The sequence below is a fragment of the Oncorhynchus clarkii genome, chromosome 21 (assembly GCF_045791955.1).
Source record: "Oncorhynchus clarkii lewisi isolate Uvic-CL-2024 chromosome 21, UVic_Ocla_1.0, whole genome shotgun sequence".
Taxonomy (NCBI): domain Eukaryota; kingdom Metazoa; phylum Chordata; class Actinopteri; order Salmoniformes; family Salmonidae; genus Oncorhynchus; species Oncorhynchus clarkii.
The window spans coordinates 12,297,457-12,323,617 of NC_092167.1; the positions used below are offsets into that span (position 1 = coordinate 12,297,457).

At 43.9% G+C, this 26,161-nt stretch overlaps 2 protein-coding genes and 1 long non-coding RNA gene across 6 annotated transcripts; 1 reads left to right on the forward strand and 2 right to left on the reverse strand.

The window, feature by feature from the left end:
* Positions 1–298: 298 nt before the first annotated feature.
* Positions 299–5,579, reverse strand: LOC139378541 (tetraspanin-9-like). 3 transcript variants are annotated; one of them, XM_071120814.1, is made up of 9 exons: positions 5,309–5,579; positions 4,682–4,730; positions 3,370–3,449; positions 3,026–3,217; positions 2,853–2,927; positions 2,632–2,733; positions 2,389–2,520; positions 1,888–1,971; positions 299–1,781 (listed from the first exon to the last, which is right to left on the reverse strand). In XM_071120814.1, the coding sequence occupies exons 3-9, from the start codon at positions 3,430–3,432 to the stop codon at positions 1,710–1,712; spliced, it is 720 nt and encodes a 239-aa protein (XP_070976915.1). In that variant the 5' UTR covers positions 3,433–3,449; positions 4,682–4,730; positions 5,309–5,579; the 3' UTR covers positions 299–1,709. The 3 variants fall into 3 exon arrangements, with proteins under 3 accessions (XP_070976915.1, XP_070976916.1, XP_070976917.1); XM_071120815.1 differs by lacking the exon at positions 4,682–4,730; XM_071120816.1 differs by lacking the exons at positions 4,682–4,730; positions 5,309–5,579 and adding an exon at positions 3,655–4,650.
* LOC139378543 (uncharacterized) lies at positions 5,550–8,603 on the forward strand. 2 transcript variants are annotated; one of them, XR_011628308.1, is made up of 5 exons: positions 5,550–5,606; positions 7,614–7,737; positions 7,823–7,943; positions 8,041–8,114; positions 8,266–8,603. It is a non-coding gene; the product is annotated as an uncharacterized lncRNA (long non-coding RNA). The 2 variants fall into 2 exon arrangements; XR_011628307.1 differs by lacking the exon at positions 5,550–5,606 and having other exon boundaries at positions 6,780–7,737.
* Positions 8,604–11,040: 2,437 nt separating this feature from the next.
* LOC139378545 (endosome/lysosome-associated apoptosis and autophagy regulator family member 2-like) lies at positions 11,041–25,704 on the reverse strand. The gene is made up of 22 exons (XM_071120818.1): positions 25,469–25,704; positions 22,369–22,489; positions 21,874–22,063; positions 21,006–21,153; positions 20,635–20,724; positions 20,424–20,529; positions 20,059–20,208; positions 19,871–19,959; positions 19,557–19,737; positions 19,160–19,288; positions 18,827–18,917; positions 18,457–18,559; positions 17,187–17,324; positions 16,703–16,972; positions 16,234–16,407; positions 15,925–16,114; positions 15,660–15,756; positions 15,155–15,256; positions 12,276–12,402; positions 11,925–12,103; positions 11,641–11,803; positions 11,041–11,566 (listed from the first exon to the last, which is right to left on the reverse strand). Exons 1-22 carry the CDS (start codon positions 25,571–25,573, stop codon positions 11,495–11,497), a joined length of 3,015 nt encoding a protein of 1,004 aa, XP_070976919.1. The 5' UTR covers positions 25,574–25,704; the 3' UTR covers positions 11,041–11,494.
* Between the last annotated feature and the right edge of the window lie 457 nt (positions 25,705–26,161).

Genomic DNA, 26,161 nt, shown 5'->3' on the forward strand with positions numbered 1-26,161 from the left:
GTAACAGTACTAGATGATGATAATATTTAACTCCTGTAACAGTACTAGATGATAATAGTTCACACCAGTAACAGTACTAGATGAGAGTTCACTCCTGTAACAGTACTAGATGATGAGAGTTCACTCCTGTAACAGTACTAGATGATGAGAGTTCACTCCTGTAACAGTACTAGATGATAATAGTTCACCCCTGTAACAGTACTACATGATGACAGTTCATTCCATCTCCCCCTCAATTGAACATGATGCTTTAGTAAACAGAATTGGAATTTGAACTGAGGGAAAAATGGCCAGCATGTTGACAGAATAAGCTTAACTTTTATTGAACACATCACAGTAACTGGTTTTACAATAATAAATCCATACAATATAAATGTCATCCGTTTAAGGATTTCTAAGGCATGAAATCGAACCTCTTTCCCATTACTCTATTTTGTGTTCAAGCCATGCTATCCTGGATGACTGAGGGGTGTCCCTATTCCCATACACACAATCCAACCCCCCCCCCCCCCTTCCTCCCCCACCCTTAGTCCCCCCATAACTGAACTAGGGCCAGGATTCAATCCGACTGCAGGTTGTGGACAATTCAGCTTTTAAAGGGAATTTCTGATTGAGCTATATGTAGCATTTGGGTCCTTCCACAAAATGATAACACTTTGGTCAGTTAAAATTGGTCAAAACAAACTAACTTCACATAAGCGGTTGAATAAAAAAATGACTAAGTGTCTTTAAAGTAACAGGGTTGACCATATAAGGGTTGAGGTTTTCATCTGAAATCAGCCATAAATCCACTTGTGACAGGGGGAATGGATACTTGTGACAGGAGGAATGGACACTTGTGACAGGGGGAATGGACACTTGTGACAGGGGGAATGGACACTTGTGACAGGGGGAATGGACACTTGTGACAGGGGGAATGGACACTTGTGACAGGGGGAATGGACACTTGTGACAGGGGGAATGGACACTTGTGACAGGGGGAATGGACACTTGTGTGCAACAGGGAGGGGAAATAAATGCAAGCCTCACAACACGTTTGGCTAGAAATGTTTTAACAAAACTAATCTTTGGGTGTCTTTGACGCGTTATAATCAACACGCTCAGTTTAACCACAAAACACCAGAAAATTACCAAAAAGAGTAGAACCACCTGCTTTTACACTGATTTGACAGTTTGTTTTGGAAAAGTTTCACCATATTTATTTTTATATAAGAGTCAGGTTTACTTAACAGGGTTGGCCTTAAAATGAGGGGAAAACAAATGAAATCGCATAAATAAATATTAACCCTCAGAAAAAACTGTCAAAGCAACAACATTACTAGTTCAACTTTTTACAGTAGAATTTCAATGATGTTGAAAACATGGAGGAATTTTGGGGTGAAGTTGGTTGAAATCTTCCCAGAAGTCGGAAAAACATAACGAGGGACAATGTCAAAATGCTGATTGTTGGCACTTTATTTGTGGAATAACCCATTTACAGTGCATTGTTGACAAACCGCGGTCGGATTGAATCCCAGCCAAGAACACTGATTATAATGATAAAGATGATAATTAAAAAACAATATTGCCTTTGTGCACAAAATGATACAAGGGTGTGTAAATACAAAACACTAAATAAAAAGCTGTTTTGTGACATGTGTGTGTGTCTTTATTTAGAGTATAATTTTGTATACAAGTAATGGGTCTCAAACTCTGTGTGTGTGTGTGTTCTAAGCTTCGTACTTCTTCCCGGATCGGTGGATCTGCTGGTACAAAGTCATGGAGAAGGCCATTCCCAGGAGCTGCAGACAGGAAGTCACATCAATCACACTGCAACATCATTACATGTATATCTGTATGTCTTCCTGTATGCACGCACACACACACACACACACACACACACCTTACCTGTATGACCAGAACACACATGGCAATGGTTCCCAGCAGGTGTTTATTGTCATCCAGCCACTCCTCCACCTTCTCATAGCAACCCTGACAAGAGAGAAACATACAATTCTGAGAAGTGAAAAAGGACACTCCTACACATGCAGATACACACACTCCCTGATGGGAGGGAAAAGATCAGACACACACTCCCTGATGGGAGGGAGAAGATCAGACACACACTCCCTGATGGGAGGGAGAAGATCAGACACACACTCCCTGATGGGAGGGAGAAAATCAGACACACACTCCCTGATGGGAGGGAGAAGATCAGACACACACTCCCTGATGGGAGGGAGAAGATCAGACACACACTCCCTGATGGGAGGGAGAAGATCAGACACACACTCCCTGATGGGAGGGAGAAGATCAGACACACACTCCCTGATGGGAGGGAGAAGATCAGACACACACTCCCTGATGGGAGGGAGAAGATCAGACATTTTTAAACAAACACAAACTGACCTGTGTCCAGAACTGGTTGGTGGCATTGCGCCCACAGTCCTGGTAGATATTCTGGCAGCAGTGGTCAGGAACCACCTTCTCCTGCAGGGCAGTGTGCCAGTCTGTGTACACATTCACCCCACAACAATGCCACTGACAGAGAGAGAGAGGAGACAGGGTTACATATTGCACCTCTCCCTTGATGGAATGCTATGCTATTAGTGTGGGGTTGTATGGTAGATCATTAGTAGTTAGGTACCGTACCTCTGTCTGTATGGTGTTCCAGGCGTTGCGGAGGCCCGCGTTGTTGTTGGTGCTGTACAGAGTAAGTCCCTCTTTCAGGTCCTGTCTGGCGTTCTCACTCACCTGCACACAGTGGATCATGAGAAATGTAGGCAGAGGCACAGAGCACTATGGGAACAGGAACCATAGGTGGAAGGATAACCAGGGGTTGAATTGACAGGTGGCTTCTATGGGAGTCTTACATTGTCTGTGTATACGAAGAACAGGATGAGTAGGATCAGCTCCACCAACAGAATAACCAACAACGTGATGAAAAACTACAGGGAACCAGTGAGAGAAGAGAGAGAGGCAGGTGAGGTTGCCAATGTGCCAAGCAATGTAGTGTGGTGCATCATGGGTCGTGTAGTTCACTCACACTCAGCAGCAGACACTTGTTCTCCTTGATGGCACCCAGACAACCCAGGAAGCCTGTGACCATGATGACAGCACCCAGGGTGATGATGAGGTTGGCAGCAGAGATGGAGGGGAAGGATGGTGATAGGGTGGCAAAGCTGCCCTGGGACACAGACAACCACACTCCCACACCCAACAAACCACAGCCCCCCAACTGAGAGGCAGAATAAAATATAAATACATGAGTGTCATTACTCTAATCATTATTATACATTTAGTATATTATGATTTATTAATAAAATAGAATTCAGAATCAGAAGATCAATTTCTTTGAAAATGATGTGTGCAGTGAGTTTATTCTCCCACCCAGAAGAGCAGGTTGAAGAGGAACAACATGTATTTGACGCAGCAGAGGCAGCCGCGAGCCATGGTGAAGCTGTGACTATCTGCAAATAAAAAGGGCAGTGTTTATTATGTAAAACTTGTGAAGAATTTGTACGTTTCTCCCTTGCAAATTATCAGCAATCGACTACAATTCAAATGTGACTGAATATCTATATTACTTCAAACACTGCTCGAACTTGTTTCCTTTAAGTCGTTACAACCGAGTGTATTTCCATAGGCACTAGTAAATAGTAATACTGCACTCACCTCACTTGCGAAACTCTTGTAATTCCTCAAGAAACCACCAGTGCAGCGTTAACAAAGTAAACAAATCAAAACTCGCAGGTATAGAAGGGTTGGTTGTTTTGCAACAAAATCAACGCTTGCACAACTATAGGGCAAAACACACGGGGTTGGCTTTACATTGCTGACAACATGTAAACTCTATTTCGAATTCAATGTTTATTAAAAACAGAAATACATGTGCACAATGAGCACTTGTTGTCTCTCAAATACATCGTTACAGTTGTTGACTAGCTTGCGAATTTGGGCCATATTAGCATTGACATGAAATCTGTCAAAACAGGACATGGTATCAAGAACAAGCCACTTACGATTCCCCACATGGCACTTCTCATTCTTGCTAGCAATCTGGCCATCCAGAATCACAACAACACACTGACTTCTGCCCCCCATAGAAACGTGCACATTTGTTTTCGTGACATTTCCAGCTAACCCATCTATTAAAACGTCATGTTCTTTTTGCTCGTCCTGTAAAAAAACACTTCGTTGATCTCTTGAGGGATTACAACAAACTAGGGCCTACATTTTCCCAGGTGAATGTACAGTTTGACACAAAGATTATTAGCTCCTATCCATCTGTTTGACATTTACCTGTGAAAATATTACCCCGCTGTAATTCTTCAACGGAACCACAAGAGGGCAGCGTTTGCTCAAGAATTAAAGTGACTGGAGTCCTAAGGACTAAAGCAACGTTTAAATAATTGTGTAGGCTATTCTGTTCACTCCTGATATAAAAGTGCTTGTGAGCGTCGTATTTACGAGCACAACGCCAAAACCTCCAGATAACCCCCGAGAAATAACAGAAAATGCATTTGAAAAACTAAAGAACATAATGAACAGTGTTTTGATTTAGTCACTTATTTCCTGGGAAAGTGCTGCCCCCTTGGGGTTGTGTTGAGGCATGACAATTGATTGATATATTTGAACATGTAAATTGTTCTCAAAATTCAGAATGATTAAATGTAATTTCCCTCTCTCTGAATAATTTTACCACTTAGATAAGGAATTAGATGATGCCGTCGAACTTTCAGCGGAGGGACCTGTAAAATAAAGCACACACACACACAACTCTTTCATGTAGGCCTACTGTTGTTCTATGTAGTAGTAGTTATGTTTTTTTGGAAATTATGTTCTGAGCCAATCACAGTGGACACACACACAAAGAGCGAGAGATAAATCTACCATCACTTTTAGGCCAACTACAGAATAATAAATCACAGATTGCACTCCCCCTTCATCTTTTCTCTACATCGCCACCACAGGAAGTTACATTTGGTGAGGATCGAGAAAGAAGCATTGTTGCTCGCTCTAGAATGTGTTGTTACTGTTTGAATCTGATAGTGTTATGATGTAACTTCTGTTCAAAGAAAATGTCATCATTGTTTAGCAGCCAGGTCCAATGGTTTTGGCTAAACCTCTAATTTAATTCGTTGACGTTGTAAACAGATAACGTTGGTCGTGCGTGAATCTAACATAATTTACAAGCATATATTCTCATATATATATATATATATTTTTAATTACGGACTGGATTTGATACCCAAAACTGCTGGGATGATTTTAGACTTGTCCTAAACAGCATGGCCGGAGTATCCAGACCAAAGAGATGATTCCGTACCGTAACTGCACCAGCTCGAGTTCAGCTCATCCTCATTTCAACCATCTCCTGACTACTGCGACCGACCTCTATCCGGTTTTCCAGCGTAGAATCCACGATAACGCAAAAGTTAAATCCGATTGTATTCTTTTTGTAGGCTATATTTAAACTTTCCTGCTGTCGTCAATGAATCACATGCGAAGTATTTTCTCTCGGAAGGGCGGAAACTGGTCTGGTGGCGGGGAGGAATTACGTTTCCGAATGGAACTGCAACGATAGTATGGGACGTCCTGGGAGATAATGGATTTATTTGACCGAGGTAAAATTTCAATAGCTCTTTAACCATTACTCCTAAAAAATATAATAATTTAAAAAAATAACATTACACCTGAAACTTTCAAAACTGGTTGTAGCTAACCCGACACACATTGCACACATTCTTTTGGTTGATATACATCTCGCACTATTTTAAATTATTTATTTACATTTTTGAATTTCAATAGCTCTTTGGTCATATGACCTACTGACTTCTAACAAGGTTCAGAAAGTACACTCAGTGGCCCTACACAGTGCATACCCTTTAGTTTGTAAATATTAATCTGACGCGTTTTTTACATACATTTTTCAAACATTCAAATTTCAATAGCTCCTTGGTAATGTGACCTACTGACTTCAAACAAGGTTCAGAATGTCCACTCATTGGGCGTACACATTGCATACCCTTTAGTTCGTCCATTTTCATCTCGGGCATTTTTACATGAATTTTCAATGTTTTTCAATGTTTCTAATTTCAATAGCTCCTTGGTCATGTGACCTACTGACCTGAAACAAGGTTCAGAATGTCCACTGACTACCCTTCTATATTGCACACCCTTTAGTTTGTCAATTTTCATCTCACACGTTTTTACATTCAAATTGTAAACTTTCAAATTTCAATAGGTCCTTGGTCATGTGACCTACTGACTTCAAACAAAGTTCAGAATGTCCACTGACTACCCTTACATAGTCAGTGGACTATAGTTATTCCATTATACTGGATCTAATACATTCTAGCATTTTACATACATTCATAAGTGTAATAATGTTTTATGACATACTGTGAAAAACTCTCTTGGCTGCTGGCTCTGTCACTTTCAGACATGCGTAGAGCAGACTGAAAGGGGAAGGGTAGCTCTTGACTTGAACCCCAGGGGTTCTTTGTAAAGAGAGGGTAATCCAAAAGGCACAGACACACCCCTTGACTTTCAATTGGCACCCCTGACCTGTATGTATTCTCTCCTGATTGGTCTCCGTGGTGCTTAGTCAATAGGAACTCCGTTGCCGGCCCCATCATTACGTTTTTACACAGTCTAGCAGTCTGACTAAAGTGCCAGAGGTATGAGGACAGACATCCTCCTTTGTATTCATGGGAACTTATATTTCCTAACACTTTGGATCCTATTCTTGGACAGTTAGAAGACACAATATGTCAATGCCAATTTTTATTTTTTTTAATTTTTTACAAATGACTGTACATGAGTAACCTCAACCTTGTGGGTGTTTGGGCCAACTCGATTCTACCACTGACTAGTCTCTCATGCCCCTATGGACGGGGACACAGGGCAATAGTTTTTAATCTAAACCAGACCTCTTTTACTGGAGTACACTCATTTTAATCGGGGCTCTTTCCTTGACACACAGTAACAGTTTACCAAATAAGAAGTCAAGAAGTTCAGAAAGTAGATTGTAGTAAGGGTTATTATGTCATGTGCTGGCCCCATTGTCATATCCCTTCTGGATTCTGAGTGGTAAAATCATAGCTGAAAAATGCCTCTATGTATGTGTATACTGTATGTGGGAATGTCTCATGTCTGTCCTACATGTAGTGTTGGTACATGGAATATTCCTCAACTGCATCTATCATAAATTGTATTATGTTCAACAACTGACATTTTCAGATATTATTTTGACTAACACACTTTAACACACTTTGGTGTTCACAATTCATTCTCTATTGTCATAGACTTGGTGGGCACTGTCATCTGTGATCTTTGTGATATGACTTTCTTTAAGCACGTACTAATGAAACGGTCACTTCCTGTTTTTTTCTTAAAGTCTACAGTCGCTCTACATGTATTCACTCTGTGATGGGGCTGGATCCTATATGCTACTTTTATTGTTCTCCTGTAAATGGTTCAGTGCCTATAATTTAGGCTGTGTGTAGAATGGGGCATGAAGGAAATGACCTCTATTAGATTATAGTGATAAGGAAATCAGCATACAGTTTTGGCCTGTGTATTCACTTCTCTATAACTAATCAGTATTCCATTATGTTTACATAAAAAAGAGAATACTTCAAAATGAGAAGATCCTGCCTTGGAAAAGACAAGTGGGTGGACATAAAGTGGAAATGAGAAGTAACTCCCACCATGCAGCAGGACACCTTCAGCTGTGGGGTCTTTGTAATGCAGGTTTGATAGTTATATTTTCAATAATGAATGATTAGCTGTTATGTGACAATTATGTCAAAAACTCTATTTTATTTTTTGGGTGTAGATGGCCAAGGAAGTTGCACAGAACTTCCCCAACATCCCCTCCCAAATTGATATAGAACCTTCACAAAAACACATGGAGCAACTGCAAAAAGAAATGGCTGAGGATATACTAAAAATGTCTGGTATGTAATGACATTTAATTCAAAGTAAATGTCAATTCTTTATTTTTATGATGTCGTGTGGGACAGCCATCTGTTCAGTTCATGCCTATCATTTCAGAGTTCAACAAAGCCAACAACTGCTTCATGTGTGCCACTGATAAAGAACCTGGATGTGGCCCAAAGACTGACTGGGTTAGTAACTTTATCTAACATGTTTATAATCTTTTGAAAACAGTGACGGCACGGCACGTAAGACAATTTATGATATAACACAATGGATGGCTAATTCGTCATACTGCATTGATATTTGATATTATTTATAACGTGTTACGTTTTGATTTAGATTGAATGATTTGCATGCCAAAAAGAGTTCAACAGAGTGAAGAACATCAACTGGAAGTGCTGTCTTTGTTGTTGAAAATGTATGCTATACCCCATCCACACTGAAGAGGCTCTGAAATGTACATCAACCAGGGAGAAAGAGAAAGTTAACACTGTGAAATGTTTTGTACTTATTTAAAGTAAAGTGTCTGTTGACATGTTGGAAAAGTTTAAAGGTACATTTTTATTCATTGATTTTCTGGCCACCTTTACTGTGGTTACATGTTCAGTATACAGTGGGGCAAAAAAAGTATTTAGTCAGCCACCAATTGTGCAAGTTCTCCCAGAGGCCTGTAATTTTCATCATAGGTACACTTCAACTATGACAGACAAAATGAGAAAAAAAATCCAGAAAATCACATTGTAGGATTTTTAATGAATTTATTTGCAAATTATGGTGGGAAATAAGTATTTGGTCACCTACAAACAAACAAGATTTCTGGCTCTCACAGACCTGTAACTTCTTCTTTAAGAGGCTCCTCTGTCCTCCACTCGTTACCTGTATTAATGGCACCTGTTTGAACTTGTTATCAGTATAAAAGACACCTGTCCACAACCTCAAACAGTCACACTCCAAACTCCACTATGGCCAAGACCAAAGAGCTGTCAAAGGACACCAGAAACAAAATTGTAGACCTGCACCAGGCTGGGAAGACTGAATCTGCAATTGGTAAGCAGCTTGGTTTGAAGAAATCAACTGTGGGAGCAATTATTAGGAAATGGAAGACATACAAGACCACTGATAATCTCCCTCGATCTGGGGCTCCACGCAAGATCTCACCCCGTGGGGTCAAAATGATCACAAGAACGGTGAGCAAAAATCCCAGAACCACACGGGGGGACCTAGAGAATGACCTGCAGAGAGCTGGGACCAAAGTAACAAAGCCTACCATCAGTAACACACTACGCCGCCAGGGACTCAAATCCTGCAGTGCCAGACGTGTCCCCCTGCTTAAGCCAGTACATGTCCAGGCCCGTCTGAAGTTTGCTAGAGAGCATTTGGATGATCCAGAAGAAGATTGGGAGAATGTCATATGGTCAGATGAAACCAAAATATAACTTTTTGGTAAAAACTCAACTCGTCGTGTTTGGAGGACAAAGAATGCTGAGTTGCATCCAAAGAACACCATACCTACTGTGAAGCATGGGGTGGAAACATCATGCTTTGGGGCTGTTTTTCTGCAAAGGGACCAGGACGACTGATCTGTGTAAAGGAAAGAATGAATGGGGCCATGTATCGTGAGATTTTGAGTGAAAACCTCCTTCCATCAGCAAGAGCATTGAAGATGAAACGTGGCTGGGTCTTTCAGCATGACAATAATCCCAAACACACCGCCCAGGAGACGAAAGAGTGGCTTCGTAAGAAGCATTTCAAGGTCCTGGAGTGGCCTAGCCAGTCTCCAGATCTCAACCCCATAGAAAATCTTTGGAGGGAGTTGAAAGTCCGTGTTGCCCAGCAACAGCCCCAAAACATCACTGCTCTAGAGGAGATCTGCATGGAGGAATGGGCCAAAATACCAGCAACAGTGTGTGAAAACCTTGTGAAGACTTACAGAAAACGTTTGACCTCTGTCATTGCCAACAAAGGGTAAATAACAAAGAATTGAGATAAACTTTTGTTATTGACCAAATACTTATTTTCCACCATAATTTGCTAATAAATTCATAAAAAATCCTACAATGTGATTTTCTGGATTTTTTTTTCTCATTTTGTCTGTCATAGTTGAAGTGTACCTATGATGAAAATTACAGGCCTCTCTCATATTTTTAAGTTGGAGAACTTGCACAATTGGTGGCTGACTAAATACTTTTTTTTGCCCCACTGTATGTATTGACCAGCAAACCCACTGCAGCCTACCTCACTAGCTCACTCTCCATCCCTGTTTTGGACAATTAATAGCATGACTCTCGTACTTTGCCCTTTTCCATTATGGTTAATAGTAACGATGAAAGGAGATATTATCTGTCTCTCTCCTATTGTGTACCGCTGTTAAATACTGTGGCAAAATAAAAAACAGGGAAAATAAGTACTTAGAACTACCAATTATTATAGATAAATATTAAAGAAAAGGGTTAACACATCACTGGACTGAAGCCCCTAATTGTCAAACTAATATTCATGTACAACAAAACAGAAGATACATGACTAGAGTTGATGCAATATGGGTGTTTATCCACTGCACGCTTCTTAGGTGTGTAATTGACATGACCAAGGAGCAATTGAAATGTTAAACTTTGAAAAATGTATGTTACACTGTGTGATTTTACAGTACACAAACAAGAGTGTGCAATATATAAGGCTAGTTCGTGGACATTATGACATTTGTTTGAGTCCAGTAGGTCACATGACCAAGGAGCTATTGAAATTTGAATGTAAAAAATGTTTGTACTTTGTTTACGCTCCCTAACTAATTCAATTAGGAATATAAAATGCTGCCCACATTTCCACATGTTTATTCGTTTTGGAGAGAAAATGAATTCCCAAATTGTGAAAATAAGACCTGTGCAATGTTGTGCTCAATTGGTTTGAAAGCTATTGAGGTTTGAAAGCGCAAATAGCCGTCGAATATCCAACAAACTGATCTAATACTACAAGACATGGTATTCTCAGGAGTATTCCAGGCCCCATTAACTATTGTTGTATTACTATTATTATTATTATTATTATTAATAATAATAATAATAATAATAATAATGTGTAGCCTAACACAACTGCACACAAATACAAACACGGCCCCAAAGGCAAGTGAGAATTTAATAAAGATAAATCATAACACCACTAATAATTATAAATACTTTGGACATGACTGTACAGATAAACTCCAAATGACAATACAAAATATACAAAAACAGTGACAGTTTCTTTCATTTGCAGCCCTTCAATATCCATGGCAATAAGCATGGTTGTGTTCCCATGTGTGGTAGGGTCTAGGGTGGGGAGCCAAACCAATTTCCAGTTTCAGTCAGAATCATGGGAACAGGTACCTTTGCAAAGGAAACTGGAGCAGCTGGAGCCATGATGGAGTCCTCAGGAATAAGCAGAGTCCAGGAGACATGAAGAGGAGTGGAACTCAGTGCCAACCCTACCAACTCTTGCTTCTTCTTTCTCTATTTCCCTTTCTCTCTCCTTCCTTCCTTCCTTCCTTCCTTCCTTCCTTCCTTCCTTCCTTCCTTCCTTCCTTCCCTCGTCGTTACCCCCAGACCCATCTCTCAGACTGGGATGACTTCAGCTGTACCGACTCACTGCTGTCTCCCTCCCTCTGCTGAAGGATAGAGATACACACAGTTTTAACACACACACACACACACACCACACCACACACACACACACACACACCTTGTTGGCGATGGCCCTGAGCTTGCCGAGCAGTGAGGGTTTGTGGGAGTAGACCACGTCATCCTCAGGCTCCTCCCCCTCGGCCAGGGCACAGCTATCTGCCACCGGCAGCTCACACTCCTTATTGGCTGACATCACCAGCCGAGAATACTTATACTCCAGCCTGACAGGGGGTGCCACAGTGACACAGAAACACACAGGACACAGAGATGCAGGAGTCAGGAACGTTGTACTACAGCCTATGGCTAGGATGGTTATTTGATTAACAGGTGTCAGTCAATCACCTCTTGTTCTTTTTCCAGAAATAGCAGGTGAGAGAGACGAGCAGCACAGCTAAGAAGGCCCCGCCCCCTACCCCCACCTTTAGCCATAGGGCAATGGCCTCGCAGGGGGCGGAGCTCTTAGCTGGCAGGGAAATGCCTTTGATGCATAGTTTTGGCTCATTCCACACAGACAGAGTCTCCTACAGAGAGAGAGAGAGAGAGAGAGAGAGAGAAGGCGAGGGGGAAGGAGGGAGAGAGAGTAGAGAAGGCGAGAAACTAGGTTCAATTGAAATACCAAGAGGTGAAAGTAAGAGTAGCATGAGTGTGTTAAAAGGAGATGAAGAGAGAGGGAATATAGGGAGTGTAGGTTACCTGGGCCCCTCCCTTACAGGCTCCCTCTATCTGGTGATAGTCATCCTGGGTGCAGCGGGGACAGGCGCTCCCACTCTCCCACAGGAAGTGAAACGTACAGCCGTCACACGTACCTGCAGGGCACGCACTGCACACACACACACACACACACACACACACACACACACACACACACACACACAGAGGATAAATGTAGAAGGAGCTAATGAAAATACACAAACGTTTTCAGCTGAGTTGTTGAGCAGACAGTCAGAAAGATGACGTTGAGCAGACAGTCAGAAAGATGACGTTGAGCAGACAGTCAGAAAGATGACGTTGAGCAGACAGTCAGACAGGTGACGTTGAGCAGACAGTCAGAAAGATGACGTTGAGCAGACAGTCAGACAGGTGACGTTGAGCAGAAAGTCAGACAGGTGACGTTGAGCAGACAGTCAGAAAGATGACGTTGAGCAGACAGTCAGACAGGTGACGTTGAGCAGACAGTCAGACAGGTGACGTTGAGCAGACAGTCAGACAGGTGACGTTGAGCAGACAGTCAGAAAGATGACGTTGAGCAGACAGTCAGACAGGTGACGTTGAGCAGACAGTCAGAAAGATGACGTTGAGCAGACAGTCAGACAGGTGACGTTGAGCAGACAGTCAGACAGGTGACGTTGAGCAGACAGTCAGACAGGTGACATTGAGCAGACAGTCAGACAGGTGATGTTGAGCAGACAGGTGACATTGAGCAGACAGTCAGAAAGATGACGTTGAGCAGACAGTCAGACAGGTGACGTTGAGCAGACAGTCAGAAAGATGACGTTGAGTAGACAGTCAGACAGGTGACGTTGAGCAGACAGTCAGACAGGTGACGTTGAGCAGACAGTCAGACAGGTGACGTTGAGCAGACAGTCAGACAGGTGATGTTGAGCAGACAGGTGACATTGAGCAGACAGTCAGACAGGTGACGTTGAGCAGACAGTCAGACAGGTGACGTTGAGCAGCCAGTCAGACAGGTGACGTTGAGCAGACAGTCAGACAGGTGACGTTGAGCAGACAGTCAGACAGGTGACGTTGAGCAGACAGTCAGACAGGTGACGTTGAGCAGACAGTCAGACAGGTGACGTTGAGCAGACAGTCAGACAGGTGACGTTGAGCAGACAGTCAGACAGGTGACGTTGAGCAGACAGTCAGACAGGTGACGTTGAGCAGACAGTCAGACAGGTGACGTTGAGCAGACAGTCAGACAGGTGACGTTGAGCAGACAGTCAGATAGGTGACGTTGAGCAAATAGTCAGACAGGTGATGTTGAGCAGACAGTCAGACAGGTGACGTTGAGCAGACAGTCAGACAGGTGACGTTGAGCAGACAGTTAGACAGGTGATGTTGAGCAGACAGTCAGACAGGTGATGTTGAGCAGACATGTGACATTGAGCAGACAGTCAGACAGGTGACGTTGAGCAGACAGTCAGACAGGTGACGTTGAGCAGACAGTCAGACAGGTGACGTTGAGCAGACAGTCAGACAGGTGACGTTGAGCAGACAGTCAGACAGGTGACGTTGAGCAGACAGTCAGACAGGTGACGTTGAGCAAATAGTCAGACAGGTGATGTTGAGCAGACAGTCAGACAGGTGACGTTGAGCAGACAGTCAGACAGGTGACGTTGAGCAGACAGTCAGAAAGATGACGTTGAGCAGACAGTCAGAAAGATGACGTTGAGCAGACAGTCAGAAAGATGACGTTGAGCAGACAGTCAGACAGGTGACGTTGAGCAGACAGTCAGAAAGATGACGTTGAGCAGACAGTCAGACAGGTGACGTTGAGCAGACAGTCAGACAGGTGACGTTGAGCAGACAGTCAGAAAGATGACGTTGAGCAGACAGTCAGACAGGTGACGTTGAGCAGACAGTCAGACAGGTGACGTTGAGCAGACAGTCAGACAGGTGACGTTGTGCAGACAGTCAGAAAGATGACGTTGAGCAGACAGTCAGACAGGTGACGTTGAGCAGACAGTCAGAAAGATGACGTTGAGCAGACAGTCAGACAGGTGACGTTGAGCAGACAGTCAGACAGGTGACGTTGAGCAGACAGTCAGACAGGTGATGTTGAGCAGACAGGTGACATTGAGCAGACAGTCAGACAGGTGACGTTGAGCAGACAGTCAGACAGGTGACGTTGAGCAGACAGTCAGACAGGTGACGTTGAGCAGACAGTCAGACAGGTGACGTTGAGCAGACAGTCAGACAGGTGATGTTGAGCAGACAGTCAGACAGGTGATGTTGAGCAGACAGTCAGACAGGTGATGTTGAGCAGACAGTCAGACAGGTGACGTTGAGCAGACAGTCAGACAGGTGACATTGAGCAGACAGTCAGACAGGTGACGTTGAGCAGACAGTCAGACAGGTGACGTTGAGCAGACAGTCAGACAGGTGATGTTGAGCAGACAGTCAGACAGGTGACGTTGAGCAGACAGTCAGACAGGTGATGTTGAGCAGACAGTCAGACAGGTGATGTTGAGCAGACAGTCAGACAGGTGACGTTGAGCAGACAGTCAGACAGGTGACGTTGAGCAGACAGTCAGACAGGTGACGTTGAGCAGACAGTCAGACAGGTGACGTTGAGCAGACAGTCAGACAGGTGACGTTGAGCAGACAGGTGACATTGAGCAGACAGTCAGACAGGTGACGTTGAGCAGACAGTCAGACAGGTGACGTTGAGCAGACAGTCAGACAGGTGACGTTGAGCAGACAGTCAGACAGGTGACGTTGAGCAGACAGTCAGACAGGTGATGTTGAGCAGACAGTCAGACAGGTGACGTTGAGCAGACAGTCAGACAGGTGATGTTGAGCAGACAGTCAGACAGGTGATGTTGAGCAGACAGTCAGACAGGTGTGTGTACCTGGGCACTGTGAGTTTCCCGCGGTCCGTCTTCTCTGGGTTGCAGCGTATGGTCATGACCGCACTCCGACCACGCTGGCAGGATCCAGTCGCCTGAGTAGACCTGAGACAGTCAAACACACACACACAAATCAAATTTTATTTGTCACATGCGCTGAATACAACATGTGTAGACCTTACCATGAAATGCTTACTTACAAGCCCTTAACCAACAATGCAGTTCAAGAAAGAGTGAAGAAAATGTTTATGGAATAAACTTAAGTAAAAAAAACAACAAAGTAACACAATAAAATAATGAGGCTATATACAGGGTCAATGTGCGGGGGTACAGGTTAGCCGAGGTCATTTGTACATGTAGGTAGGGGTAAAGTGACTATGCATAGATAATAGACATCAGTGTACAAAAAATACATTTTCCACCCACTTTCAACCACAATGACTGATCTTCTCTGGAACCATTAAACTATGAATGCTGTTCTATGGCATCTAGCTCTGCGCTGGCCTACCTGTAGAAGAAGTTGATGTCTGGTATGGTTTTTGAGTTGTCAGAGAAGAGTTCTGGTCTAGCGTTTATTCCGTCTAAATCACTGTCCACTGTCGCTCCTGAGAGAGAGACGGAAAGAGATGGAGAAAACAAGTTTCAAATGAAATTGTTGAAAATAAATGTGTTTTTAGATGAAGAGTATACTTTGTACTCTGGCTATATGACTACTTGTGGTTGTGGCACTGTCCTATAATCATTATGAAGGCACTATTCGATTGCCATCTCACCGAGGAAGGTATCAGCCAGGCTGATAGACTGGGATGCCAGAGCCATCCTGAAGCCCCGCCCATCCGCAGGAATGATGGTTGATTGACAGATGAAGCTGTCCACTGAGTTGACGAACTGGGTGGAATCACTCCCCATGTCCTTGTTGGCGATATCGGTGACATTATCTGTGCAGACAGCTGCCAACGTCCCCTGAAACAGAACACACAACGACGACCCTGAGGTATGTGTGTTATCTCGTGTCCACACAACTGATGTGTGCCTGCATGAATGTGTGTGTGCGTGTGCGAATGTGTGTGTGCGTGTGTTACCTGGTGTCCACACAGGCTGACATTGAAGACGTGGAGATACTTTGTGCCTTTAGAGGTGAAGCTGGGGCCGATGGTGAGCGAGGCCACGGTGCTCAGAGAGCTCAGGTCAAAGGTCAGGGTGCGGTTGTTCTCCGTGTGACTGAAGGAGCAGTCGCTATAGCAACGAGAGTGCTCCTAGGAGGGGGCACAATAGCATCAAGTCAACACACATCGCACAAATAGCGGCTCACATGATACACACATGGTAGTACCAATGCTAAAAACATTCTTATCCAGAGCAGAGACGGTTAACTGTTGATCTGGATGAGAGTAAAACTCATAGAACTATGGCCCTGAGATTTTAGATTAGGAGGATTTAATGTTATAAAGTGGTTCTAATGATTATAATGGTTGCGTAAGGTTAGTTTGTAAGGTTGTAACTTATGGTTGTGTGATGATATGAGTTGTGTGTTTGTGTGTAATATAATACCTTGTTGCTCTTACTCCCGGGGCCACAGGGCAGACACGCGTCTTCTCCATATGTGTGGTGACCAGACAGGTATGTGTTGGGGGGGCACTCCTGGCACCGGTTGGTGTCTCTGTCAATGTAGAACCCAGCTGGGCATGGAATACACGACCCAGGCCGCTGAGAACTCTGGGATAAGAGGGCGCAGGCCCGGCACGCAGATGCCACGCCATCCTGGACATTTGTCACGCTCACCGAGTAGAGTATCACCACGTCACTGATGTACCGCCGCACCTAGATACACCCACGTCAATGTATTATAGTGCAGTATGTAAGTGTGTCTGTGAAGTATGTGTGTGTGCAGTGTCACTGTGTGTGTGTGTGTGCAGTGTCACTGTGTGTGTGTGTGTGTGTGTGTGTGTGTGTGTGTGTGTGTGTGTGTGTGTGTGTGTGTGTGTGTGTGTGTGTGTGTGTGTGTGTGAGAGAGTGTATGTGTGTGTGTACTCACGTCCTGAGCCTGGTTGGTCCTCTGGAAGGCCCAAGTGTATGATACGGATGCGTTCCTGGTCATGATGTGTGTGTAACTCTGTCTCTCCTTACTGCCCTCCCATGACTCCACCACCGTGGTGCTCTTCCTGTTCACATCCTGCAGGGGGCGACACACACACAGGGTTTATATGGGAGCGGATCACTCTAGTTTACAATTTACACAGTGACTGGTTTATCTGAAATCTCACTGCTTTACTGTGATTTAGTTGTGTATATTGTGTACTGTGATTTAGTTGTGTAGATTGTGTACTGTGATTTAGTTGTGTAGATTGTGTACTGTGATTTAGTTGTGTAGATTGTGTACTGTGATTTAGTTGTGTAGATTGTGTACTGTGATTTAGTTGTGTAGATTGTGTACTGTGATTTAGTTGTGTAGATTGTGTACTGTGATTTAGTTGTGTAGATTGTGTACTTTGATTTAGTTGTGTATATTGTGTACTGTGATTTAGTTGTGTATATTGTGTACTGTGATTTAGTTGTGTATATTGTGTACTGTGATTTAGTTGTGTAGATTGTGTACTGTGATTTAGTTGTGTAGATTGTGTACTTTGATTTAGTTGTGTAGATTGTGTACTGTGATTTAGTTGTGTAGATTGTGTACTGTGATTTAGTTGTGTAGATTGTGTACTTTGATTTAGTTGTGTATATTGTGTACTGTGATTTAGTTGTGTATATTGTGTACTGTGATTGGTTGTGTTTGTTCAAATATACTTTGGTTTCATTTAGATACATGGATTGTTTTAACTGAGTCTACTGCAGGGATTATCAACTAGATTCAGCCGCGGGCCGATGTTATCCTGAGCGGATTGACCGCAAGAAGCACAAACATAATATTTGACTAAAACATTATAACTCTCTATTATACGCGGGAACAGATTTCCTAAATTAAAATCACTTGTAGCTGATTTTCTGGTGTTTTAACAGTGTTTAATGTCCAACAATTACATTTTGTATTATTTCTTTGGGCTCAGAAAATGTGGGGGGCTGCGGGCTGCTAGTTGGGGAACGCTGTTCTGCTTTATATGGCTTTACTAACAAACATAGATATTGATATGTATTTATCCAAAAGCGGGATGAAAGAAGGTCACTCATGTATTGGCTATGTCATACTGGCTATGTTGGGTTGGGTAATATTGATTTACTGGCTAAAACACTGTTGATATTGCCAGTAACATTTCCCTGAGAACCTAGACACACACTCGTGCAGATGCGAATGATCCGACACACACCATCATGAAGTAGAGCTCACAGTCGGCAGAGCAGATTGTCTCGAAGACGAAGGTGATTCGGCCAAACTCAGTCCCGGTCATCCCAGCAAGTGATGTGGGTAACCTGACAGAACACACACATACACACAGTTAACACACACACACACACACACACACACACACACACACACACACACACACACACACACACACACACACACACACACACACACACACACACACACACACACACACACACACACACACACACACAGGGCCAATAAAAAAATGTTTCACAATAATCATAGCCATGTGTTCATTCTGACCACATGACCTAACCATGAAAAACCTGAGAGCTCTAACAATAATACGCAGTCAAGCCAAGACTAACTTGAAGCCAGGAACATGCAGGTTCAGGATGAGGTAATCGTTATCCGAGCCTCCAGCACCGCTGCGGATGTGATCCCCTGCCACCTCCCAGCCTGAACAACAACATATTACTGTGATTACACATTCTATTAAACACACATCTATATTCCTTACAGTCTGAGGGACACCACATATCTATTAAACATACATCTATGCTCCCATCAGTCAGAGAGACACAGAGATATGACATACCCAGCAGGATGTCTATATTAGACATATTTACTATTCACCTATGTGTACTACTACATACATATCACATATCTCTTGACCCTAATCACCCGAGTCTCTGTCTCACCGTTCATGTCGTCACACTTGGAGTTGCCCACGTTGAAGCAGGAAGTCTTCATGTTGGAAGGGAGGACGTTCCACCATTTATACTCATACCCCAGTACTGGCTCTGTCCCCGCAGGACACTCCTCACACACTGGGACACACACAACCGTCAACAACACATTTCATTATACAGCAATACAGACGTGAGTGGCGTGTGTGTGTGTACTGTAAGTGTGTGTATGTACACTGTTAATGTATATACACATGTGAATATACATATATAGTGTGTGTATGTGTGTGTGTGTGTGTGTGTGTGTGTGTGTGTGTGTGTGTGTGTGTGTGTGTGTGTGTGTGTGTGTGTGTGTGTGTGTGTGTGTGTGTGTGTGTGTGTGTGTGTGTGTGTGTGCGTGCGTGTGTACCTGAGGTGCCGTCAGAGTGTGTTCCAGGAGGACAGGGGAAGCAGGTGGAGTCGTCGGTGTTGTAGTAACCAGGGTTACAGGGTGGGCAGGCCTCTCTCTCCCCTGTAGGGGGCAGTGCCACAGCGCCCGTCACATTCTCCTCACAGATCCTCGGCTCCACCCACCGGTACATCACCTGCGTCTGTCACCAGGGCAACCACAGCAGTTACATCACAACCATAGAGATACTATACATAGAATGTCCTATGTATTGTAATCTAATGTATATGGCCACAGCCTTCTCTCTCTATATGCACACTGTGTGTGTGACTTACCTTTCCCTCGCTGTCGCAGGCTGTGTGGATCTGAAAGTAATCCTTCTCTGAACACGGAGGCCTCTCCTTACACTGTGACCAGCCTTCATCTGAGGGAAAGAGTGAAAGAGAGAGAGACCGTGGATATTTTAACTGGTCTTTACTGATACATTTGAATGTGTGTGTGTGTGTGTGTGTCTAGTACATACGTGAGTACTGTGTGTCGGGGCAGGGAGTACAGGAGGCGGCTCCCTTGTTAGACGATGTGTTCCTGGGGCAGGGCTGGCAAGAGGAGGAGCCAGGGGCGGAGCTAAACCAGCCTGGTCGGCACGGGAAACACTCCGAGGTGTAGGCAACACCTAGACAGAGACACATTAATTCATTAAGATGTAGATTCTGCTGTCGTCTCACACTGTGGTCTCATTTCCTAGATCTAAGAAGGGCGAGTTCTGGAGTGGGTAAGAACCTGTGATACTACCCTGCCTTGACCAACCACATTACAGAGGCATGCAGAATGGGAGAGAGAATAAAGGTGAGTGTGAAGATAGGGACTACGGGTACGAGCGGTCTTTACCCTCAATCTGGATGTTCCTGAGCAACACTGGTTTAACCATCTTCCCTCCGACCAGGATCCCTGTCGTCCTCCAGTACAGTATGTTAGTGCCAGACTTCAGATTCACCTGAGTCACATGTCACACAGTATGTTGCACACAGATTATGTTACACACATCACACACACCAATCATATAACACACACGTATCACACACACTGCCTTCCTCCTCACCGTGTGTGTGTCCCACTCTCCATTGGTGGTGAGTTTGATCCACTTCTGATCGTCGGTCTGGGCCATCTCCTGACACTGCTCGTTCTGGACCTGAACACACATCACCACGGTAACCACTCAGAACATTGCATCACATGATTCTCTCGCTTTACTGATTCTCTCGCTTTACATTTACTGATGTAAAGCCATCGATGTAAAACCCATTAATGTAAAGCCATTGATGTACAAAAATCTATAAATGTACAATTAAAGTCTTCCCTGCTGCCGCAAAACAGACCCACTTTTCATCTCTACGGACGTCAACCAGCTAAATAAAAGGGTAATAAATGAACTGATATAAACTTTATCAGGAAGGAGAGAGTCAGACTCACATAGAACTCAAAAAATATGTTGTTGTCAGGGTACTGGTAGCTGAAGGAGACGGAGCCCTGCTGCTCCAGATGCACAGCGTAGACCAGAGACACGGTGCACTCATCACGACTAGACTCCAGATACACGCCCTGCGGCGTCCATGACGAGCTACAGTACACAGAGAGAAAGAGAATACAGGACGACTGTGAGTTTGTGTATGTGGCTGTATGTGTAGGACAGGTGTGTGTAGTATATGTGTGTGTGTGTATGTATGTGTGTGTGTGTGTGTGTGTGTATGTGTGTGTGTGTGTGTGTCTGTGTGTGTGTGTGTGTGTGTGTGTGTGTGTGTGTGTGTGTGTGTGTGTGTGTGTGGCTGTATGTGTAGGACAAGTGTGTGTAGTATATGTGTGTGTATGTATGTGTGTGTGTGTGTGTGTGGCTGTATGTGTAGGACAGGTGTGTGTGTGTATGTATGTGTGTGTGTGTGTGTGTGTGTGTGTGTGTGTGTGTGTGTGTGTGTGTGTGTGTGTGTGTGTGTGTGTGTGTGTGTGTGTGTGTGTGTGTGTTTTGGGTTTAACTATCCTTGTAGGGACCAGAAGTTCTCATAAGGATAGTAAAACAAGGAAAAAATGTAAGATTTTCACCACAGGGAAATAGGCTATTTTATGTTTATTGTTACAATTAGGGTTAGGGGTTAAGGGTTAGGGTTAGAATTAGGTTTAGGCGTTAAAGTTAGGGTTAGGATTTAGGTGTTAAGGTTAGGGTTAGAATTAGGTTTAGAGGTTAAAATGAGGGTTAGGAGTTAAGGTTAGGGTTAAGAGTTAGGGTTTTGAATGTGAATCAACTGTTTGGTCCCCACAAGGACAGTAAAACCGACATGTGTGTTACCTATTACAGGCCTGACTCTCCTCTCCACTGGGTCCTGGGTCCATGTAGGTGGCCAGGCTGGTGAAGCCGGCAGGGATAGTGTCCCATTGGTCGAAACGCACCCCACTGCCCAGCGAATAGGAGCCGGCCGCACACGTCGTACATTGCTGAGCGGACATCTCTAGGAACTCTCCCGCCGCACACGAGAATGCTGACAGACAGACAGACAGACAGACAGACAGACAGACAGACAGACAGACAGACAGACAGACAGACAGACAGACAGACAGACAGACAGACAGACAGACAGACAGACAGACAGACAGACAGAGAGAGAGAGAGAGAGAGGAGGGTCACACACACAATGTGACAGACACATTCACACCTAGACAGTATCTCTCTCTCATGAACATACGCAGCTATCTTGAACAGGTCTCTCTGGAAAATTAGGAAAACCTGAATAAATAAAGGTGAAATAAATGTGAATTAACAAACACGCGCGCGCACAGTACTCACAGCAGTCTGTTCCTCTGGTGGGAGTAGGCAGGGCTGAGCAGGTGCCCAGATTGTGGGGGATGGCCACCCTCCATCGAGACCCTACACTGTCACACTCTGTATACTCATAGTAGTAGTCTGTCTGGAAGATACACAATCACACAGTAGTCATATTAGAGCATGATACTCACACTCACCTAAAACACAGTCACAATCAGTCACACATGTCCCAGTAGATAAAACAATCTAAGACGCACTTAAATCTGCAGTGACAGAACAGGTTGCAAGCATTTCATTTTAGTGACACCTCCTTGTCACTGTGTCAATGTGCCAGAACACCCATTCACTCGTCATATGAAGTTGTTTTTCAAGACAGCATGCACCAAATGAATCTAATAAGCTGCAAGACAGCATGCACCAAATGAATCTAATAAGCTGCAAGACAGCATGCACCAAATTAATCTAATAAACTGCAAGACAGCATGCACCAAATTAATCTAATAAACTGCAAGACAGCATGCACCAAATGAATCTAATAAGCTGCAAGACAGCATGCACCAAATTAATCTAATAAACTGCAAGACAGCATGCACCAAATGAATCTAATAAGATGCATAGGCGCACTAAACAGCCAACATCAAGTATGACGGAAAGCCAGTGGTAGAGCAGGTTGTCATCAGTGAGGCTTGGCAGATGAGGAAAAGAAAATCAGACAGAAAGCCAGTGGTAGAGCAGGTTGTCATCAGTGAGGCTTGGCAGATGAGGAAAAGAAAATCAGACAGAAAGCCAGTGGTAGAGCAGGTTGTCATCAGTGAGGCTTGGCAGATGAGGAAAAGAAAATCAGACAGAAAGCCAGTGGTAGAGCAGGTTGTCATCAGTGAGGCTTGGCAGATGAGGAAAAGAAAATCAGACAGAAAGCCAGTGGTAGAGCAGGTTGTCATCAGTGAGGCTTGGCAGATGAGGAAAAGAAAATCAGACAGAAAGCCAGTGGTAGAGCAGGTTGTCATCAGTGAGGCTTGGCAGATGAGGAAAAGAAAATCAGACAGAAAGCCAGTGGTAGAGCAGGTTGTCATCAGTGAGGCTTGGCAGATGAGGAAAAGAGAATCAGACGGAAAGAAAAGAAAGCTCCATTAATAATTGACAGAGAGTCACCACCAGGATCTCTGAGTCAGAGACTGGGGTCGGCTCTGCTGTATGTTAGTCAATACTCTGGGTTATCACCGCTCATCTTTGTCTCAGCCATGTGCATTTGTTCTTCTGTTTGTTTACTACTAAATAGTAAGCCAGGTGTGAACAGGTCACTTCGGGTAAATAACATTATAACCTCTACTGGAAAAAAAACTGTTAATCCACACAACCAAGCAAGTGTGAGTGTGAGTGTGAGTGTGAGAGAGAGAGAGAGAGAGAGAGAGAGAGAGAGAGAGAGAGAGAGAGAGGATCCCCACAGAGAAAAGGCATAAGGAGACTGGATGGCCATCTTGTTTTGGAGGCCATGGTGGTTTGTCTCTAAGCATTCTATCTGCAGCCAGTCATGCAACACTTCACTTCCACCACCATGTTGCTCCCCGTCCCCTTCCCCCATCCTCCCAAACCTTCTGTTCACCCAGCATTGCCATGGCAATCAATCAGGACCACCGGCAAACAGCTCACTGCCACCCAAATCATTACTGCATTCAAAGTGGGTGAGTGTGTGTATATACTGACTGTATGTGGTTCTGTTAATGTTAAATGTGTGTGTGTTTGTGTGTGAAAGAGCGAGAGAATGAGAGTGAGAGAGTCAGTGAGCGAGTGAGTGAGTGAGTGAGTGAGTGAGTGAGTGAGTGAGTGAGTGAGTGAGTGAGTGCGAGAGAGAGAGAGAGAGAGAGAGAGAGAGGGGTGTAGAATCTGAGGATGGAGAGAAACAGTGAGAGAGAGAGACCGTTTAAGGCTGTGTGTGGAGTATAGATAAGCCTGGGCTCTTTTGTATAGATCATCATCTCTCTCTAGTTCTAACAAGTATTGTTCCTGCCATTTCCACACAAATATTGGGGACATGGGCACACACACACACGCAAACACACGCATAACAAACTCTCAATAGGTGAGGCCATATATTAGGATTTAAGCCGACAAGAACCCCTTTCAAGTGGAGTGCACCTGCTGGTGGGTAAATGTTGGTACTGTGGTGGATATGGGCCTTGTGCAGTGGAATTGGAGGTATAGAATGGGGATTGAGATTAATGTGCATAACTTGTCTCCTTGTGACTCATCACGGTCACCATGGATACAGAGGACACCATGTGCCACAAGATATTTAGTGCCAGAGTGACCTATCCATCATCCATGAATCCATCAGTGTGTGTGTGTGTGTGTGTGTGTGTGTGTGTGTGTGTGTGTGTGTGTGTGTGTGTGTGTGTGTGTGTGTGTGTGTGTGTGTGTGTGTAGATCTGGCAGTGTAATGGGACACACTCTGGGGCACAAATCTGACAGCACTCAATAATTTTCAGCTCAAATAATATGGAGAAGGCTGGGACAGAGATGGCTTCCTGGCAGCTATTGTCCTTAGAGAGCTGATATCACAGCCATAATATATACATCTAACCGGATAATGCTATGCCAGGGCCCTTGCTGTTCAGCTGTCCTTCCCCCTTCCCTTACTCAGCGGTAATATTACTCCGACACATCATCGGAAGGCAGCACGGACGAGGATGGATGCCAAGTGATCGGCTCAGTGCGCCGCGTCATCATATTATGGAGCCTTATATTTTGTCAACATGCTTAGGATTTAAGCCGATAAGAAGAATAGGCGACCAACACATTTTAAATCCCACCATTAACAAAGAAGGCCTCCATAACATCGTATATTTCAACTCCATTCCACGCCAATAGGTATTTTATAACAACGATTGGCAGAAGGTTGTAGCCTATAATCCCTGGTTAATGTTAATTCTTGACCCTTATGATAACGTTCGTAACATAAACATGATAAATATGGTTGGGACATAGAATAAGATGATTACACATTGTGCGTGCAGCGCACTTGGTGGCAATGTCATGGCTTGCTTATTTATTGTAGTTTAATAACAGTGTTCTAAATAACAGTGAGAGCCGATGCCGTTCGTGTCGAGCTGCGCGCTCTTACCTCATTGCACGGGCGCAGGTTCCTGCTCGCGGACACCCATTGCCGGGCGCTGATGATGAATAAAAAACATTTAAGAAAACAGAACCCGCGTGACTCTTCCCACATCCTCGTTTTGTTTTAAGACAGTCCGTCAAAAGCTTCGGATGAAGACCAAACGCATGAATGACAGTGCGTGATTTTGGTTATGGTGCCCACTCGTTATGAATGCGCGCGGCTCTCTCCACCCACTCCGCTACGCTGCGCTCAAGAGCCATCCTGTCAGAGGCACGCGGCGACGTCACTCTGCTAAAGTACTGGCTTTGCATTATTTTAAGACAGCTAATTGACACCGATGTAAAGTTGCTTTTATACTCACACATTCGTACATTCAACAGACATTCATCAGACATTCGCCAAAAAGCCATTCACAAATGTAAAAATCAATAACTTATTCACAGTTTGTCACAGAATCATCAAACTAGATATGACGTATTCTATAAATGTCTAGCAGGCTTTTACAACCTTTGTTTTGAATACAAATGCCAGTTTAGATTTGATAGAAATACATAAAATCTATAAAATGCAATTTAAAGCTGTATAAATCAATAACTAATTCACCCTTGTCACAGAATCTTCAAACTAGGTATGATTTATTTTATAAATGTCTAGTATAATTGTACAACCTTTGCTTTGAGTAAACATTCCAGCTAACAC

Coding starts and splice junctions, on each gene's coding strand:
- LOC139378545 (XM_071120818.1), bottom strand. CDS start 25,573: ATGTGGGAAGAGTCACGCGGGTTCTGTTTTCTTAAATGTTTTTTATTC. Junction 22,064..22,368: donor CACCAGAGGAACAGACTGCT/GTGAGTACTGTG, acceptor TCTGTCTGTCAG/CATTCTCGTGTGCGGCGGGA. Junction 16,408..16,702: donor CCGGGAGTAAGAGCAACAAG/GTATTATATTAC, acceptor GCCCCCTCCTAG/GAGCACTCTCGTTGCTATAG.
- LOC139378541 (XM_071120815.1), bottom strand. CDS start 3,432: ATGGCTCGCGGCTGCCTCTGCTGCGTCAAATACATGTTGTTCCTCTTC. Junction 3,218..3,369: donor TCTTCAACCTGCTCTTCTGG/GTGGGAGAATAA, acceptor TCTGCCTCTCAG/TTGGGGGGCTGTGGTTTGTT. Junction 2,521..2,631: donor GGAACACCATACAGACAGAG/GTACGGTACCTA, acceptor TCTCTCTGTCAG/TGGCATTGTTGTGGGGTGAA.